This window comes from Trachemys scripta, chromosome 5, assembly GCF_013100865.1.
Source record: "Trachemys scripta elegans isolate TJP31775 chromosome 5, CAS_Tse_1.0, whole genome shotgun sequence".
Classification (NCBI taxonomy): Eukaryota; Metazoa; Chordata; order Testudines; family Emydidae; genus Trachemys; species Trachemys scripta.
In genome coordinates, this window is record NC_048302.1 from 12414692 (window position 1) to 12430638 (window position 15947).

Genomic DNA, 15947 nt, shown 5'->3' on the forward strand with positions numbered 1-15947 from the left:
TTCACCTAACACAAGTACTGTAGTGCAATCTCTTTATCATGGAAGTTGAACTTGCAAATGTAGAATTATGTACAAAAGAATAACTGCATTCAAAAATAAAACAATGTAAAACTTTGGAGCCTACAAGTCCACTCAGTTCTACTTCAGCAAATTGCAGGAGTTAATGTTCCCACTTCTTGTTTACAAGGTCAGCTGAAAGTGAGTAGAGGCATTCGCATGGCCCTATTGTAGCCAGCGTTGCAAGGTATTTACGTGCCAGATATGCTAAATATTCGTATGCCCCTTCATTCTTCGGCCACCATTCCAGAGGACATGCTTCCATGCTGATGATGCTCATTAAAAAAAGAATGTGTTAATAAAATTTGTGACTGAACTCCTTGGGAGAGAATTGTATGTCTCCTGTTCTGTTTTACCCACATTCTGCCTTTTATTTCATGTCATAGCAGTCTCAGATGATGACCCAGCACATGTTCGTTTTAAGAACACTTTCACAGCAGATTTGACAAAATGCAAAGAAGGTACCAATGTGAGATTTCTAAAAATAGCTATAGCACTCAACCCAAAGTTTAAGAATCTGAAGTGCCATCCAAAATCTGAGAGGGATGAGGTGTGGAGCATGTTTTCAGAAAACTTAAAAGAGCAACACTCGGATACGGAAACTACAGAACCTGAATCACGAGAAAAGAAAATCAACCTTCTGCTGAGAGGATGAAAATCAACATGCTTCGGTCCGCTCTGCTTTGGATTGTTATCGAGCAGAACCTGTCATCAGCATGGATGCATGTCCTCTGGAATGGTGGTTGAAGCACGAAGGGACATATGAAACTTTAGTGCATCTGGCACGTAAATATCTTGCAGCGCTGGCTACAAAAGTGCCATGCGAACGCCTGTTCTCACTTTCAGGTGACATTGTAAACGACGCGGGCAGCATTATTTCCTGCAAATTGTAACCAAACTTGTTTGTCTAAGCAATTGGCTGAAGTAGAACTGAGTTGACTTGTAGGTTCTAAAGTTTTACATTGTTTTATTTTTAATGCATTTTTTTGTATATAATTCCACATTTGTAAGTTCAACTTTCACAATAAAAGAGACTGCACTACAGTACTTGTATTAGATGAATTGAAATATACTATTTCTTTTGGGTTTTTTTACAGCGCAAATATTTGTTATCAAAAATAAAGTGAGAACTGTACACTTTGTATTCTGTGTTGTAATTGAAATCAATATATTTGAAAATGTAGAAAGCATCAAAAATATTTAAATAAATGGTATTATTAATCGTGCAATTAATCGCAATGAACTTTTTAAATTGCTTGACAGCCCTATTTCAAATATACTGATTTCAATTACAACACAGAATACAAAGTGTACAGTGCTCACTTTATCTTTATTTTTGATTACAAATATTTGCACTGTAAAAAAAACAAAAGAAATACACCTCTACCCCGATAGAATGCGACCCGATATAACACGAATTTGGATATTATGCGGTAAAGCAGTGCTCCGAGGGGGCGGGGCTGCGCACTCCAGCGGATCAACGCGGTTTCACCTATAACACGGTAAGATTTTTTGGCTCCCGAAGACAGCGTTATATCAAGATAGAGGTGTAGTATATTTCAGTTCACCTAATACAAATACTGTAGTGCAATCTCTTTATTGTGAAAGTTGAACTTACAAATGTAGAATTGTGTACAAAAAAATACATTAAAAAATAAAACAATGTAAAACTTTAGAACCTACAAGCCAACTTAGTTCTACTTCAGCCAATTGCTTAGACAAACAAGTTTGGTTACAATCTGCAGGAGATAATGCTGCCCGCTTTGTTTACAATGTCACCTGAAAGTGAGAACAGGTGTTCGCATGGCACTTGTAGCTGCTGTTGCAAAGTTTACATGCCAGATGCGCTAAACATTCGTATGCCCCTTCATGCTTCGACTTGTAGACTGCTCTCTTTTGTTTAACCTTTTTTACATTACATTATTTTTGAATATAAATATTTGCAAAGTGAGCATTCTATACTTTGGTATTCTGTGTTGTAATTGAAGTCAACAGATTTGAAAATGTAGAAAAACATCAAAAAATATTTATAATAAATGTAAATTGGTATTCTAGTATTAACAGTGCCATTAAAACTGATTAATCGTGATTAATTTTTTTTAATAGTTTGACAGCCCTGATATACACATATATGGGGATGTATAGATGTATGTGCATAAGTTATATTGACATATATCTACAACCCAACACTACTCTCATATTTGGGGATTTATAAAAAGCCGGTATAAGACGTGCTGGAATTTGCAGTACTTTTGACTGGTGTGCTTCCTCAAGGCAAGCTGAAAAGCTTCTATAGAAATCACATTGGAGACTCCACACTATTAGCAGCATGTATTCGAAAATAAAAAGGACGTGGTTTACACCCAATGTTTAAGTCACGGCCTTACCTACCTGCCAATACGGGAGTTCAGGGATCTGTGTGTCTCGTGCCATAAGGGCTGGTGTCCTTGACACCCAACATTGTCAAGAAAGCAGCTCCTTGCTCAATTCCTCGAGTCAGTGACACTCAATAGTTCCAGAGGAAACACAGAACCCCTCAGTTCAGGCCTTGGCAGATACACTAAAAAGCCTTTCAAGTTCTCCCTGAACGTATCCATAATGAAAATGTGACCCAAGCGGCCTTCTAATAGTGGTAATTTTTAGAGCCATAAAGCTAGTGCTTTATATAACATGGGACAAATCTTTATGGAACACGAAAAAATGCCAATTATGCAGGAGGGATTAGGTGGGTCTCCCAGCGATGTTACCAGCTTGCCAGAGGAAGGAGGACAGCAGGGTCCTCTGTGGGTCCTGCTTTCCCTTCTCACACACAGACAGGGGTTTTCCTATCTAGCTCTCTCAATGCTATTGGGAAGAGTTCAGTAGCTCCACGTGACAGAGGACCCAGCAGCCTTAGCAGCAGGGATGTTGGGGGACTGAGAAAGGAAAGTTAATTTAATTAGGGCTTCGTTGTCTCTAAGTTAGATGAGGCTCACTATATGGCACCATTTCTGTGATTCTGGAAAGGAGAAAGGGCCAGGGAAGAAGAATGACCTGTTGAAAAGAGAGGAGAGAAGAAAGTGAAGATAAAGGAGAATAAAGGGGGAGGTGGCAGGAAAGAAAGTGGAAAAATTAAATAATGAAAACTACGTGTTCACATGCTCACTACTGACTTTCTCTTGCAGAAATTGGGGGGAGGGCTGATTGTGCTCCCAGGTGTGGATGGCGGGGGGGTGGGGTGAATTAAAGGCAGTTCTTGGGGGAAGGGACGCATACCAGCATTTATCATTTTCCAGTGTCAACAGCGGGTGGCATGGAGGATCCTGAAGCCCTCTCTGTTTAAAAGCTTTGTCCGAATGGGAAGGTGGACAAACATGTATATCCTGGTACCCAGGTAATTAAAGGCAAATCTACTTGTATTTATCAGCTTTTAGAAAATAAACTTAGAGGGCTACTGGGCTGGCCGAGACACACAAGCCTCCCCTTAACTGAAGTTACCTTTGTTTTGGTGAGACTGCCTTCCTCTTGGCACAGCTGGCATATCTGTGATTTTCCAGGTCCAGATGGCAGTTCCTAAATCATTAACAAACCATTGCTCAGCATTCCTTTTCCTGCACCCTCCATTTCAGTATTACTGCTAGTGTCTGCTACCCTCCGCCCTCACAATGCAGCTTTCCCTTTTCCTAGCCAATGTGAGGCACAGTCCGATTGCTCAGGAAGTGGGCAACCTGCAGGAAGCATTTATTTGTGCACATATACAAACAGGACCTCAAACCATTCAGAAAACCACAAGACAAACTGCTCTTCTGGGAAGAAGTATTTAACTCTGGCCAATCAACATCCAGAATCCACTTCACAGAGTGTAACTGACTCCCTGAACAGTGGCTTCATACTCCGAGCACTGAGTCCTGGAGTGCTCGAAGCCAGAGTAAAAAGGCTAAATGCAGCAAACCAACAAGGCTGCTAGGGGAGACCGATCCTGCCCTCCTAACCTGGAGGGCACCTGTGCAGATGGGTCGGGGACACACACACTCATTGCCAAGATGTCTGAGCCCTTTACACAAATTAATGCCAAGTGTAAAGAAGCCATTCTTCTGTCTAGTCTAGTTTGTGGATGCACAGGCTGCAGCCGCCCTGCCCAACCTTTGCGCTGACTATTTTTCTGCCAGGGCTGTAGGGTCTGGGAGGATCTGGCGCACAACGTTGCAATCCTTACCAGCTCCATTCTGTCGACAGTTACACATCCCAGTAGTATTTGTTTTGCTTCACTTTCTCTTGCTTTCCACTTACCCATATGCATATGGCAAACACACTTGTACTCGGTCTCTATAACTGATGCTTATCCTACAACTGAGCTACCTTGTGGCATTTATTTCACATTTTTAATTAACTTCTTTCCTATCAATTCAAATGTTTTTAGAAATCCCCCATTCCTAACATCGAAGGCTACCATTACAGGGCTGAAGTATTTGGAGTGACACATTCTAGTGTTCTATTAGCTTTAAGGCATGTTTATGATCAGAAAAGTGACTATAAAATGGCATTATCTTATTCAGTATTTCTGCTCCTAGTGTGTTAACAAATCATATTTTACTTTCCCAGCAGAAAATACTTTTACAAGCATTAACCCTGCAGAATGAAAACTGCATGGATGAGTGAGCTGGCCTCAGGCATCAATGCACAAACACCATTGCCAACGGAGTTCCAATTGCAGAATCTTTAGCACTGGCAATGATGCACGAGCCAGGAAGAACACAGCCTGACATTCAGAGCCCAGAAGGAGTCTGCAAGCCTGGGAGTTGTTGCTGTGCATGCATTTCAAACCAAACCATCTTTCTAATTGTAAACAGGACCTGACTGACCCTGAAGTCACTGATGGAGACAGAACATGAAACTTTAATGTCATTTTCATAATCAATTTTCTGATCCTAACTGTGCTTTACCAGGCACATTATTTACATGAGGGTAGAAAGAGACTCAACTTTGATACGGAATATCTTGACAAAGCCCTGGCTGGGATGATTTAGTTGGTGTTGGTCCTGCTTTGAGCAGGTGGTTGGACTAGATGACCTCCTGAGGTCTCTTCCAACCCTAATCTTCTATGATCTTAAGGGTGCATGGATTGAAGAAGAAATTGTGAATCCATAAGACTTTTCATCATATTTGTACTTTAGTGTTTCAACATAAGCAGAAGAAATACTAACCTGCTCTTCTTGTATGACAGACTGTATCCTACAATAAAAAAAGAAAACGGTAAGTTAGCAGTATCATTTTATCCACATCTCCCAGAAGAAAATAGCTTGAGTCTCGGATCTATTCTCACTGAAGTTGTTTCTTGTTTGTTTTTAAACACATACCACACTTTTTTTTGTTATTTCTTGAGGTTTATAAAAAGCACCTATTATGAACTCCATATGCTTGCAAAATGTAAAACCATTCATAAACACATACCTATTAGGGAATACACGATTATGTACTGTGGTGTCAAAACCTATCAGCATGAATGTGGGATGGTCCCCTTACACATCAGTGGCAAAGTCGCTAATTAATTACACTTTGCAACCCGAGTATCAGGTGCCCATCCCAAACTCATGCTAATATAACCTTTATCCACACCAACATGCATTTAATATACATTAATGATGATCTGCATAAGAAAAATACACAATACACAAATGTTTCCCTCATTTATGACACATGAAGACCCAAAAAGTTTTTTCCCCTCCCCTAAAATGTTTTCTTCTTGGCATTATTTTTATATTAGAAATATAGATCATGTCTATCTGGGAAGACTATGATGAGAACTAGTGAAATAACATCACAAGAGCCTAGAGCAAAAACAGAGAAATGAGAGGGGAAGGGATTTTTAGTTAGACTGTGTAAAATGGCTTTTGGTAATATCTCTTTAGCTTCAAGAACTAATTAACATTTTGGAGAAAAGAAACCTTTGTTAAAGGTTCAACATCCCCACAACTTCAACTAACACGTGAAAGCTTACAATATTCTTCCTCTTAGATTCTCCCAACAAGTCCTCCTGCAAAACGGTGGAAGACAGGAGTTCATATTTCTGATATAGTCCAATTAAAAATAAGCAAGGGGGGGAAAAAAATCTTAAAACCTTCCAGGCCATTTTATATACCATAAAGCAGCTAAAAAGGGCACAAAAGCCCAATTAATAAAAAAAGATCCTTTTCAGGTCACCTGTAGTTTATAATAACCTGTCTCTCATACAGCATTTCTTTTTAAAAGTAATATTTGAAGGGATTACATAAGTGTCCTTTACTAGGCTTTGAACAAAATCCTGATTATAGACCTGGGTCCCGACTACAGAAATACAAATTTAAAACGTCTACCCGTTTGAACACAAGTCTTTACCTCATCTCCCGTTGTTGTTTTTTTAAATAATCTTTCAGATAAACAAAAACCCAGCCAAAACAACATAGTCTTATTTTCTGCTGTGATGTTCAATTCACTTTAGCACATTTAAAAAACTAAACTCTTACCTGAATGGGATTTCTACATTAGTATGTTTGTAAGTATTTTGTTTTATTATAGAAGCCATTTCTCTCTAGAACACCCCCCCCCCCCCAAAAAAAAAAACCAAAACAAAAAACCCCACAACCTTTAGGGTCCAATACATCTTGTTCTTGGTCCTCCACATTATACTATACCAAAATCCAATACAAGAACAGGGCTTTTTTCCTGAAGCACTAATACCTAAGGGGCATGTCCTTGCAATTTCAGATGTGTGTCTGCAGAGCTCCTACCCTGTCAAGGCCTAAAAGTAAGCCTAAGCGATAATGTTCTCCAAATGAAGAAAAAAGAATTACAGCTATATATCAGGTGGCTCAGAGGTAGCTGGGAGAGGAACAGGAATCTCTTCATCACCTCCCCCATTCCAGAGCAAGAAAGCCTGAAGCCTGGCAATAGAATCTGTTTCCCAACTCAGCGCTGTGAAGTAGGCACAGTGGAGAACCTCAAACAATGGGCACAAAGACCATTGCAAACCTTTGTTTGATAGGAGAACTGCGGAACTCGACAAGTCCCTGAGTGTGTTACACACCCCTACAAACCCCTGCCCCCACACAAAAACCACAATAGGAAAGACAATGCTGGAGTCTTTTCCAAAAGTTTGAGAAATAAACCATATTGTAAACTCCTTGTATGAGGCAGACTACAATTGAAGAATCCCGAAACAACCTCTAAAACAGGAAACTTCAAGCCCCTCCTGCATTCACCAACCCCAGAACCTCTCCTAAAATGCCAACTTCTACTACACTTAAAAGTGAATCACTGTTTCTCTCCCAGGTTACTGTGTAATTGAGAAGAGGAGATCATACCACCCTGGAACTTTAAAATCTCAAATTACAGGTGTCTTCACTTCAAACAGAAAAGTTTAAACTTCACTTAGATTTTAGCATATTTTATTATTTAGGGTTGGGTTTTTTGTTTTGTTTTTAAGTGAAAGAAAGGGTAAGCCCACAACAAAACTAAATTCTCACCAACACAGTAATTGCTACCTTTAGCTGAGAGCATAACAGACTGCTTTTCACATTGCAGAGAAGAACAGAGACAGGAGGGGGAACTGTGAAAGTGAGAAAAAGGGGAAAGGGGATATCTTTCAGTTCATACTTGTTTGGAAGAACAGCATTTCCCCCTCTTCCAGGCTCTCTCAGTCTGGCATTTTCTTCCTGGATTTTCTGCTTTCCATCCTGTCAAAAGAAAACATATTTACAAGTCTCTGAGTATTTCACTAAACTGCACTCTACACATTTAGACTGAGATTTCCAAGGCCGCTTAAATGACTTAGTGAACATAAGTCCCACTGACTTTCAGTGGGATCTGTATCTAAACCACATGGGTGCTTTTGAAAATCTACCCTTTGACCTCTCATACCGGTGTGGTATACGAGCACCCATCTAAGCACACTAGCTGTTTGCCTTCCTCTTGCTGGGCAGAAAAAAACCCTGAAATGTCCACCCTGGCTTCAGATTTTTGAACTGGGAAGGAGGAAGCATAACCCAGCCACCTGGACTGATATAGCAGAAGCAGGGAGGGTAAATATTACTTTATAGATTTACCCTACAGATATCAATGAGACAAAGGCAAATCCCCAACCAAACGTAGCATTACTTTTCAACACGACTAAGAAAATAAATTGTTATCTGTATTAGTGAGGGTGGGAGCGTGTTAGAACTTTCTCAGCACGATCCATACCTATGATAGTTGCTAGAAATTTGAACCTCAGCTTGGACAGGGCATTAAATTGCCGTTAAAATGATATACCTGTATAAAAGTAAACCATCCATAGACCACGAGACACAATAAAAGGAGCAGATCTGTTACATAAATAGATACTTCTGTAAATTAAACCCATTTGTTCCCAAGACAAAGACATGCATGTCCCATTCTAGTGAGTGTTCCACAATGACACACAAATGGAGGAGGATAATCCCATGAAGAAAAGGGCACATCAGAAAAACAAAATCAAACCCTGAAGCAATGAAACATGTACAATGAGAGAAAAGAATTATTTTGCCTTGCAGCTGAATAGCTTGCTTTGGTTTGGAAAGATCAAACAGCAGCTGGTTTTGAGAGCCAGCTGCAATAATTTTTTCATTCTGACGCCTTTTGTTATTGTAGTGTAACAGCTGTTTATAGACCCAATGCTTTTGACACTTAAGTTATCAAGAGGCATTGCTAACTTTTTTTTTTTTTTTTTTTTTTTAAGTTATCAATGCTACTGGTTAAAAAAAAATTACTGACGAACTAAAGAAGCCCTCAATGGAGAGAGCAGTACTGCTGAAGTCTCCTGGGGAAACCCAGTGAAGATTAGCCACCTGAAAGAACAGGTGCTGCTGTGTACATGCAGAGTACAGAAATACCCTGTACTAGTTCATTGTCTTCATACTTGAGAGTTATGCTAGTGTCTCAGGAAGAGCTGCCCTTTTACTGACACTTCCCAGGAAACAGCCAAGTCTAATAATATACAACAAGGCAGGGCGAGAGCAGATTTTCAAAGTTGTTTTAAGACAAGTTTAGTTAACATGAAAACCAATTTTTTCTTCAAGAATAGAACTTACAACTTTGAAATGCTACTGTCTTATGCATTAAAAAGCCAGCTTCATTTCTTGAGTTCTACTCTATTTCAGACGGTCAGCATGGTAACTTCCTGCTCATGATGATGTGAAACTATTTTAAAGTGATTTACTCTTAATGAGATGTATTGATTAGAGTATTTTTTATATTGCATTTTTCTTTAGTAAATCGTGCTGATGAACACAATCAATTTCAAGATTCGGTCAAACAGCTGGGAGGGAGAGATACACTCTTATATTACAACTAAACTTGTTGCTTTTAAAAAGACCTCAGGCTGAAAAAGGAGAACAATTTCAATTTCATGGTGTGTGAATTAAATAAAAATTTACATGAATTTTTCCTATCCTGACTTCTACCCTTATACCTTTACTACTGCAGTATAACAGCAACGCATATGTGCAGTGATACGAAGCTCAAGGTAAGACAGTAGCTAAAATTAAACCATATTTAAATGTGAACAGTGACAATACCATTTTTAATTGCATCTTCTGGCAGCCCTTGCCTTGGGCTACTGTGATTTTGTTTTCTTGGATACCCTGGTGGATTGGTGACCATCTGTCTCTTTCCCGTTTCAATTCTTGTTCAAGTTGACCCCTGCAGTATAACAGAAGGGAATTGTGGATAAGTGATCTGATTTTACATCACCAATATGCACAGCTATTAAAAAGGTGATTTATGTTTTTAGCATAAGAGGGCACAAAAGAAATCTCCATTACCAGAATTTTCAGAACTCTACACCTCTGAACGAATTATCCCAACGTATGTTTAACAAGCCCACAATGCGTAAAGTCTGAATCTAAATTCTGGATCTAATCCAGTCAAGCTTAATTTTGTTTAGATGTATGAAATGTGCACCCATTCACTAAGTCTGCAGGTCCTTAATTAAAATATACAGTCATATTTTTAACATCTACTGCCAACAACAGTACACAAACTGGCAGAGTCCAAATAGCATGAAATCAGAAGCAATATCTTCAACCAATTTCCAGGAACATCCTTAAAGATGCTTCCCTTCCTGCCTCTCACACGAAACCTTTGTCACTGGGGTGCTTTCCACCATGGCTGAAGATTAAAATTAGGCTGTGTTGGAGCAATTTTGTTCTCAAGCAAAGGGTTCTCCGCTGAGAGTACCCTGCCAGCAGATCCCAAGTGTTCGAGTCTAAGGACTGTTAAGCAAGAGCACATCAGCTCAAAAATGGGCAACAAAAATGATTGGGGGGCTGGAGCACATGACTATGAGGAGAGGCTGAGGGAACTGGGATTGTTTAGTCTGCAGAAGAGAAGAATGAGGGGGGATTTGATAGCTGCTTTCAACTACCTGAAAGGGGGTTCCAAAGAGGATGGATCTAAACTGTTCTCAGTGGTACCAGATGACAGAACAAGGAGTAATGGTCTCAAGTTGCAGTGGGGGAGGTTTAAGTTGGATATTAGGAAAAACTTTTTCACTAGGAGGGTGGTGAAACACTGAAATGGGTTACCTAGGGAGGTCACCTCCTTCCTTAGAGGTTTTTAAGGTCAGGCTTGACAAAGTCCTGGCTGGGATGATTTAGTTGGGGATTGGTCCTGCTTTGAGCAGGGGGTTGGACCTCCTGAGGTCCCTTCCAACCCGGATATTCTATGCTTCTGTGAATGATAAATGAAGACTACAGAACACTGCAGGGAGCCCTCAGAGCAGAGAGGTAATAACTCCATGAAGGTGATGGAAATCCCCTCTCTCAGGACTTTCAGAAATACACTGGGCAGAACATGAGAATATACTGTAGGGAACCACCCTGGCTCCAAAAATCAAGGTAAGTGAAGGGCAATAGGTAGCGAAATTAATCAATGTCAAGGGATTATTTTTAGAGAAAGAGGCTAATGACCACTCTCAGAAGAGACACCAGCATCCTGCCCTCCTTAAAAAAAGCAGGCCCTACTTCCATCCACAGTGCCCATACCTCTCCAATCGTTTTTACAAACCATGAGGAACACAGGTCCAGCTAGCACATAACAGCCCAAAGTTTCCAGAGCACCCCCAGGACCTCAGGGAACAGAACTGGGTGAAAATCACTTGAGACACGGATCAGTGCCCACCGATGCACTCAATACCATACAAGTCAGAGCGGTCTTACCTGTAAGATTGTATGAAAACTCAGAGCAAAAAACAGTTTCTTAATATCACAATCCAGTTCAGCAAAGCAGTTTACCACAAATATAGCTACCTCAAGGGCCTTGTCTACCAACAGAATTTGAACTTAACTAAATTGACTTAGAAATCAATATAAATACACAAGGTGCTTGCACTGATTTAGCCGAATTAATTTCTAAACCAATTTAGTTAAATCAGTGCAATGTGTGTGTGTGTAGACCAGACCTAAAGCCCTTTTTACATCTGATAATATTGCTAGCAGCAAAAGACACAAAGACTAGCATTTTCATCCTGTTTGATGCAGTCTAATTATACTATTGGCAAAATTTTCAAATGTGGGCACATAAAATGATGTGTTTGTGGGAACAGTTGTGTCACAAATGGGAGCTTACATATATTTCTTATAATAAAAGCCCCCTCAGTCATCACACCCTACTCCCCATTGTAAACATTTTGTTTTGTATCACTTCACTTTAGCAGACACCTTAAGGCAAAAAGAAGTGTGAGGTACTCAGTAAAGGGAAAGAGGTCAAAGAAGGCAGTACGAGACAATATCTTTTATTCAATGATGATTCATAGTGACCTTGTCATGGGACAGAGAATGTATCACGTATGCAAAATGAGAGGCCATCTTCTATTTCATGGTAAAAGGGTCTGTATTTTCCTGATGTTAGTAAATTGACAACTCTGGAACAGGAATATGATAGTTTTTCATGCTGAGTTTTCTGTCCTGGACTTTCAGATCTTTTTTTGGTTCCCACCAAAACTAAGGCTGTTTGTGGATTTAAAAAAAATACAGGTTTATTTATTAGGTTGGTGCCCAAGGATATTTATTGTCTCAGTCTCCTAAAATAGTAGATTTACTTACTAGTGAAAAAGAGGAAACTGTAGATGATATAATAGCGGTAGCATTCCTGATTATGAATAATCACATTGGTTTGCTGTCTAGTTTCTCTCTAAGGTTTATAATCTATAATGCAAATGACATGATTAAAGCAGAACTGCATACTGCCAGCCTCTCTTCATGAACTTTTAACTGCCTGGAGAACATTTTTATATTTAAATTTCCACCCATGATGTCCAACGGACTGTTTTTGTAACAAGATTTTTCTTCTTTTAGTGTTCGATGGTGCACTGGACTTGTACTATTCTTGTCATTTTTCCTCATTACGTATTTTGTAATTTTCTTTAAAAGTGGTAAGTTTTTTTAAAAATGCAGTTGCAACTCAGATGTCCACATTTGAAAATTTGGTCCACAACATATCAAAGCACTTCCCCATTCTAAGGTTACTCTGCTTGTGTCTAGGATAAACACACTCCCCCATTTACTATGGGTTTTCCCAGACATTTCTGACCTGGCAGAGAAAGCACACCCAATAAATACATTAGAAAACGGTCTCTTCACCGCTGCTTGGTGAGCTGTTCCACTTCCATCTGAAGACTGTTGATCTTGTCACCAAATTCCTGCTTGAAGAGCCGGTTGTCCCCCTCAGCAGACTGACGTTCTCTCTCTGCCTGTCGCAATCTGGATTTGAGCCACATGAACTTGTGATAAAAAACAAAAGCCATGGTGGGGAGGAAGACTGAATTTAAACAAAAATAAACCCAAAAAAGGAAAACAAATTGTATGGTAAAACAATGGGAAGGATGAAAATATTCTAAAGAAAGACAAAATGTAGGTGAACCAGGCAGAAGAAACTCTGATTTTCAATGTTTTTTATTCTATCACTACAGTTTACAGCTATTAGATGATAAACATAAAACATTTTATCCATATTCAAAGCAAACCTCAAGTACACAGAATTTTAGTCAAATTTTATTTTAATGTACGTTACATTTCAGCTTTACACATGTAACTGGAACTTGCAACATAGGTTATCTACTATATTTAGAATTAGTGCATTTTCCTGGTCTCTTCCACAACTATCACATCAGATTAAGCACACAGGCATTTACACCACAGCAACCTATACTCTGGATCAAATATTAGACACGTTGCCAGATACTTAAGTCTTCAATCCTACTATAGCATTGCTGTGATAGGAGAAAGTTTATTGTCCACAAGAAGAATTTGGCAGGGGGTTGTAACAATCCGAACTAGCCATTTGCATATCCTGATGAAAGCTTTTATTCTGCAGATCATTCAAATGAGTTCAGAATAAAAGGTCACAAGGTTAATTTTGTGTTTTCAAACATGTGACTCAATAGCCAGCCTCAAATACTTAGTAGCTGTTTTCCAGGGAGTCTTATAAAGTCTGCCATTGTGCAGTCATCAATTTTACAAGCTAACGGGTGATACCCACCTGTGTACTGGAGGGCAAGATTGAGCCTCACAGATTTTTAAGTGTGTCCAGTGCGAATTAATAGTTTTTCCAGCTGCATGAGAGTCATATAAGTCTCCCACTATGTGTCAAGGAGTCCTATTCTACAGGACCAAGTGGGAAATTTACACGAGACAGAATTTTTGCAAGCAATTCACAAGGACAAAAAACTATTAAACTCGGGAAAAAAACCCAAACTTGATTTCTTGAAGCAAAGTATTTATAGAATTATTTACACCCTAAAGCCTGTATGGGACCAGCCTGGTGACCTCTTGCGACCATAGGGAAGAGGACACTAACTTACAATATTCCAATCTACAATTTTAAAAAATTTGAAGTGAGATGTTAAGCTTATGATTACTTTTCCTAGTCAGAACCATTTAGCTTTAGTTGGTCTTTCATTATTTTGCCAGAACTCTCAGCAAATTCCCTGTTCGTATCAAGCAACAGAAACTTAGAAGCAAATGTAACAAGGGTAACAGTGAAAGGCAGCTATTCTGTTTTATTTGTTATAGGCTAGCTACTCTGAGACAAGGACTGGCCAGCAAAAAACTACTACTTGTTCCAATCCTTCCTCTCTCTCATTTTTTTTAACCCCAACGTATAAAGAGCAGAATTTATTTGTAAAATGTGTAACTATTCCTTTTCTAGGAAGAAGAGAGACCAACAAAACAACTGTCTCTCCTCAGCTTCCTTCAGTTAGGAAGAACTGCAGTATATTTCTAGAGGGAATTATGGCAGAGGTAGAAGGCAATGAAAAGATCAGGAGGTTCTACTGTAACATTATTCTAAGACATCTAGTTACTAATTTTGTCTTCATGAAGTTTAAAGGAATCTATGGTTGATTTACCTCCCCACCCCAAGTCACTAAGGCAAAATTGTTGCAAGTAGTCTTGGTTAATGAGGACTGGATCTTCATGGTGACAAAATATTAAGATGTAATGCCCATTTGTCCTTGTTTTGGGGGTTAAACCCAAAGAACAAAAGTGAAAGGGTAATGGTTAGGAATACGCACATAACTACTTTCAACTACTTCCAGGGACACATTTTCTTGGTCTACTTCATAACTGGGTAACAGAAAACTAATTTGGCTTCCCCAGAACTGGCCAATCGGATATTGGCATAGAACCACACATCTAATACCCATTCATGTTGAAGACTTGTGCTGTATACAGTACGTATCAAAGGTATGTACAGAGCCACAAATCTCTCATTCCTTAAGCTTTCCTTGTGTATTTATTGGCCAACGCCTCTGTAGCTTAACAAAGTTTATATGGCAAATTAGGGAGCTTCTACCAAACTTTCTATCTCTGAAAAAAAAGCCCAAAGATTTTAAAAATTCAGCAAATTCCAAATCAACTTTAAATGACAATTAACGTTTTAACAGTTGCTTTTAACTATTCTTAAGGTTTTTCCCCTCATAACTAAGTTTCGATGTCAGAGTTGTGAGGTGACCAGTTGCAAAAACGCTTAATGGTGCTTATGGATCAGTTTGTTTGCTGCACTATTTAAGGCTTTTGCCTGTTTCACCAAATCCTTTTCACTACATGAAAAATGTCAGAATGATGATGTGAGGGGAAAATGGAAAAAAAAAAATCAGTAAGAGAAAAGTTCAAATCAGTTAACTGAACAGATATTGTAGTACATTCAATATAATGTCTGTATAAATTATGAAAGGGTAAACATTTCTCAAAAAGACACTCAAAAGACTACAGAAACACCAACTCAGAAGAATTTGATGAAAGTTACACACACTACAATAATCATCCTTTTACTGAATAAGGTAATAATTGTAAAAACAACCCATAACTATTCCCCTTACTTCTGTCTTTATTATTTCTAAGTGAAACAGCGTTTATCTTTAGGAAATGCACCTCTCATGCTCGCCAGTATCATTTAAGATCATAACATGGGGATGGATGCATAGATGGAGACACTTTGGAGTAAATAAACACAGTTCCATTTGAAGTCAATTCACACCAGCTGAACCCTCTGTGAAAGCAACTATAAGAGGCTCAGCTCCGAAGATGTTAAAGAAAAAGGAATGCAACCCCCTGAGATCCTCCTCTGGGAGTGAGTGGTTTTATGTCTGACCTCAGAGTCCATCCCAATTATGTGAGAGTTGGTAGTTGGTTGTCAGCACTGTCTCACTAGGATAGGTGTTTGAGAATATCTCCTCATGGCACTAATGGATATTGTTCCCATCCGCCACCTCTGCTAGCTCCTAGTGCCAGAAATAGTCCTCTACAGTCCCACCCCCCAAGTTAGTTTCACTGTGCTTTCTTGCACTTCAGACCTCCCAGAAACAAACATGGGTCTCAGTTTTCACGGAGATGGAAGTTCCAGTTTTAATATAGGATAGT

At 39.2% G+C, this 15947-nt stretch overlaps 1 protein-coding gene across 5 annotated transcripts in view; it reads right to left on the minus strand.

Moving 5' to 3' along the window:
• RUFY3 (RUN and FYVE domain containing 3) overlaps positions 1–15947 on the minus strand; it is an 83811-nt gene that overhangs the window by 3757 nt on the left and 64107 nt on the right. For 2 of the 5 annotated variants that reach the window (XM_034772138.1, XM_034772139.1), the window contains exons 13-17: positions 12669–12788; positions 9606–9729; positions 7669–7748; positions 5241–5268; positions 3535–3609 (exon numbers count right to left, since the gene is read on the minus strand). In XM_034772138.1, the coding sequence (XP_034628029.1) occupies positions 3535–3609; positions 5241–5268; positions 7669–7748; positions 9606–9729; positions 12669–12788 (427 nt within the window). Of the gene's footprint in view, positions 1–3534; positions 3610–5240; positions 5269–7668; positions 7749–9605; positions 9730–12668; positions 12809–12964; positions 15128–15947 lie in introns of those variants that run through there. The other 3 variants (XM_034772140.1, XM_034772141.1, XR_004645903.1) reach the window with 2 other exon arrangements.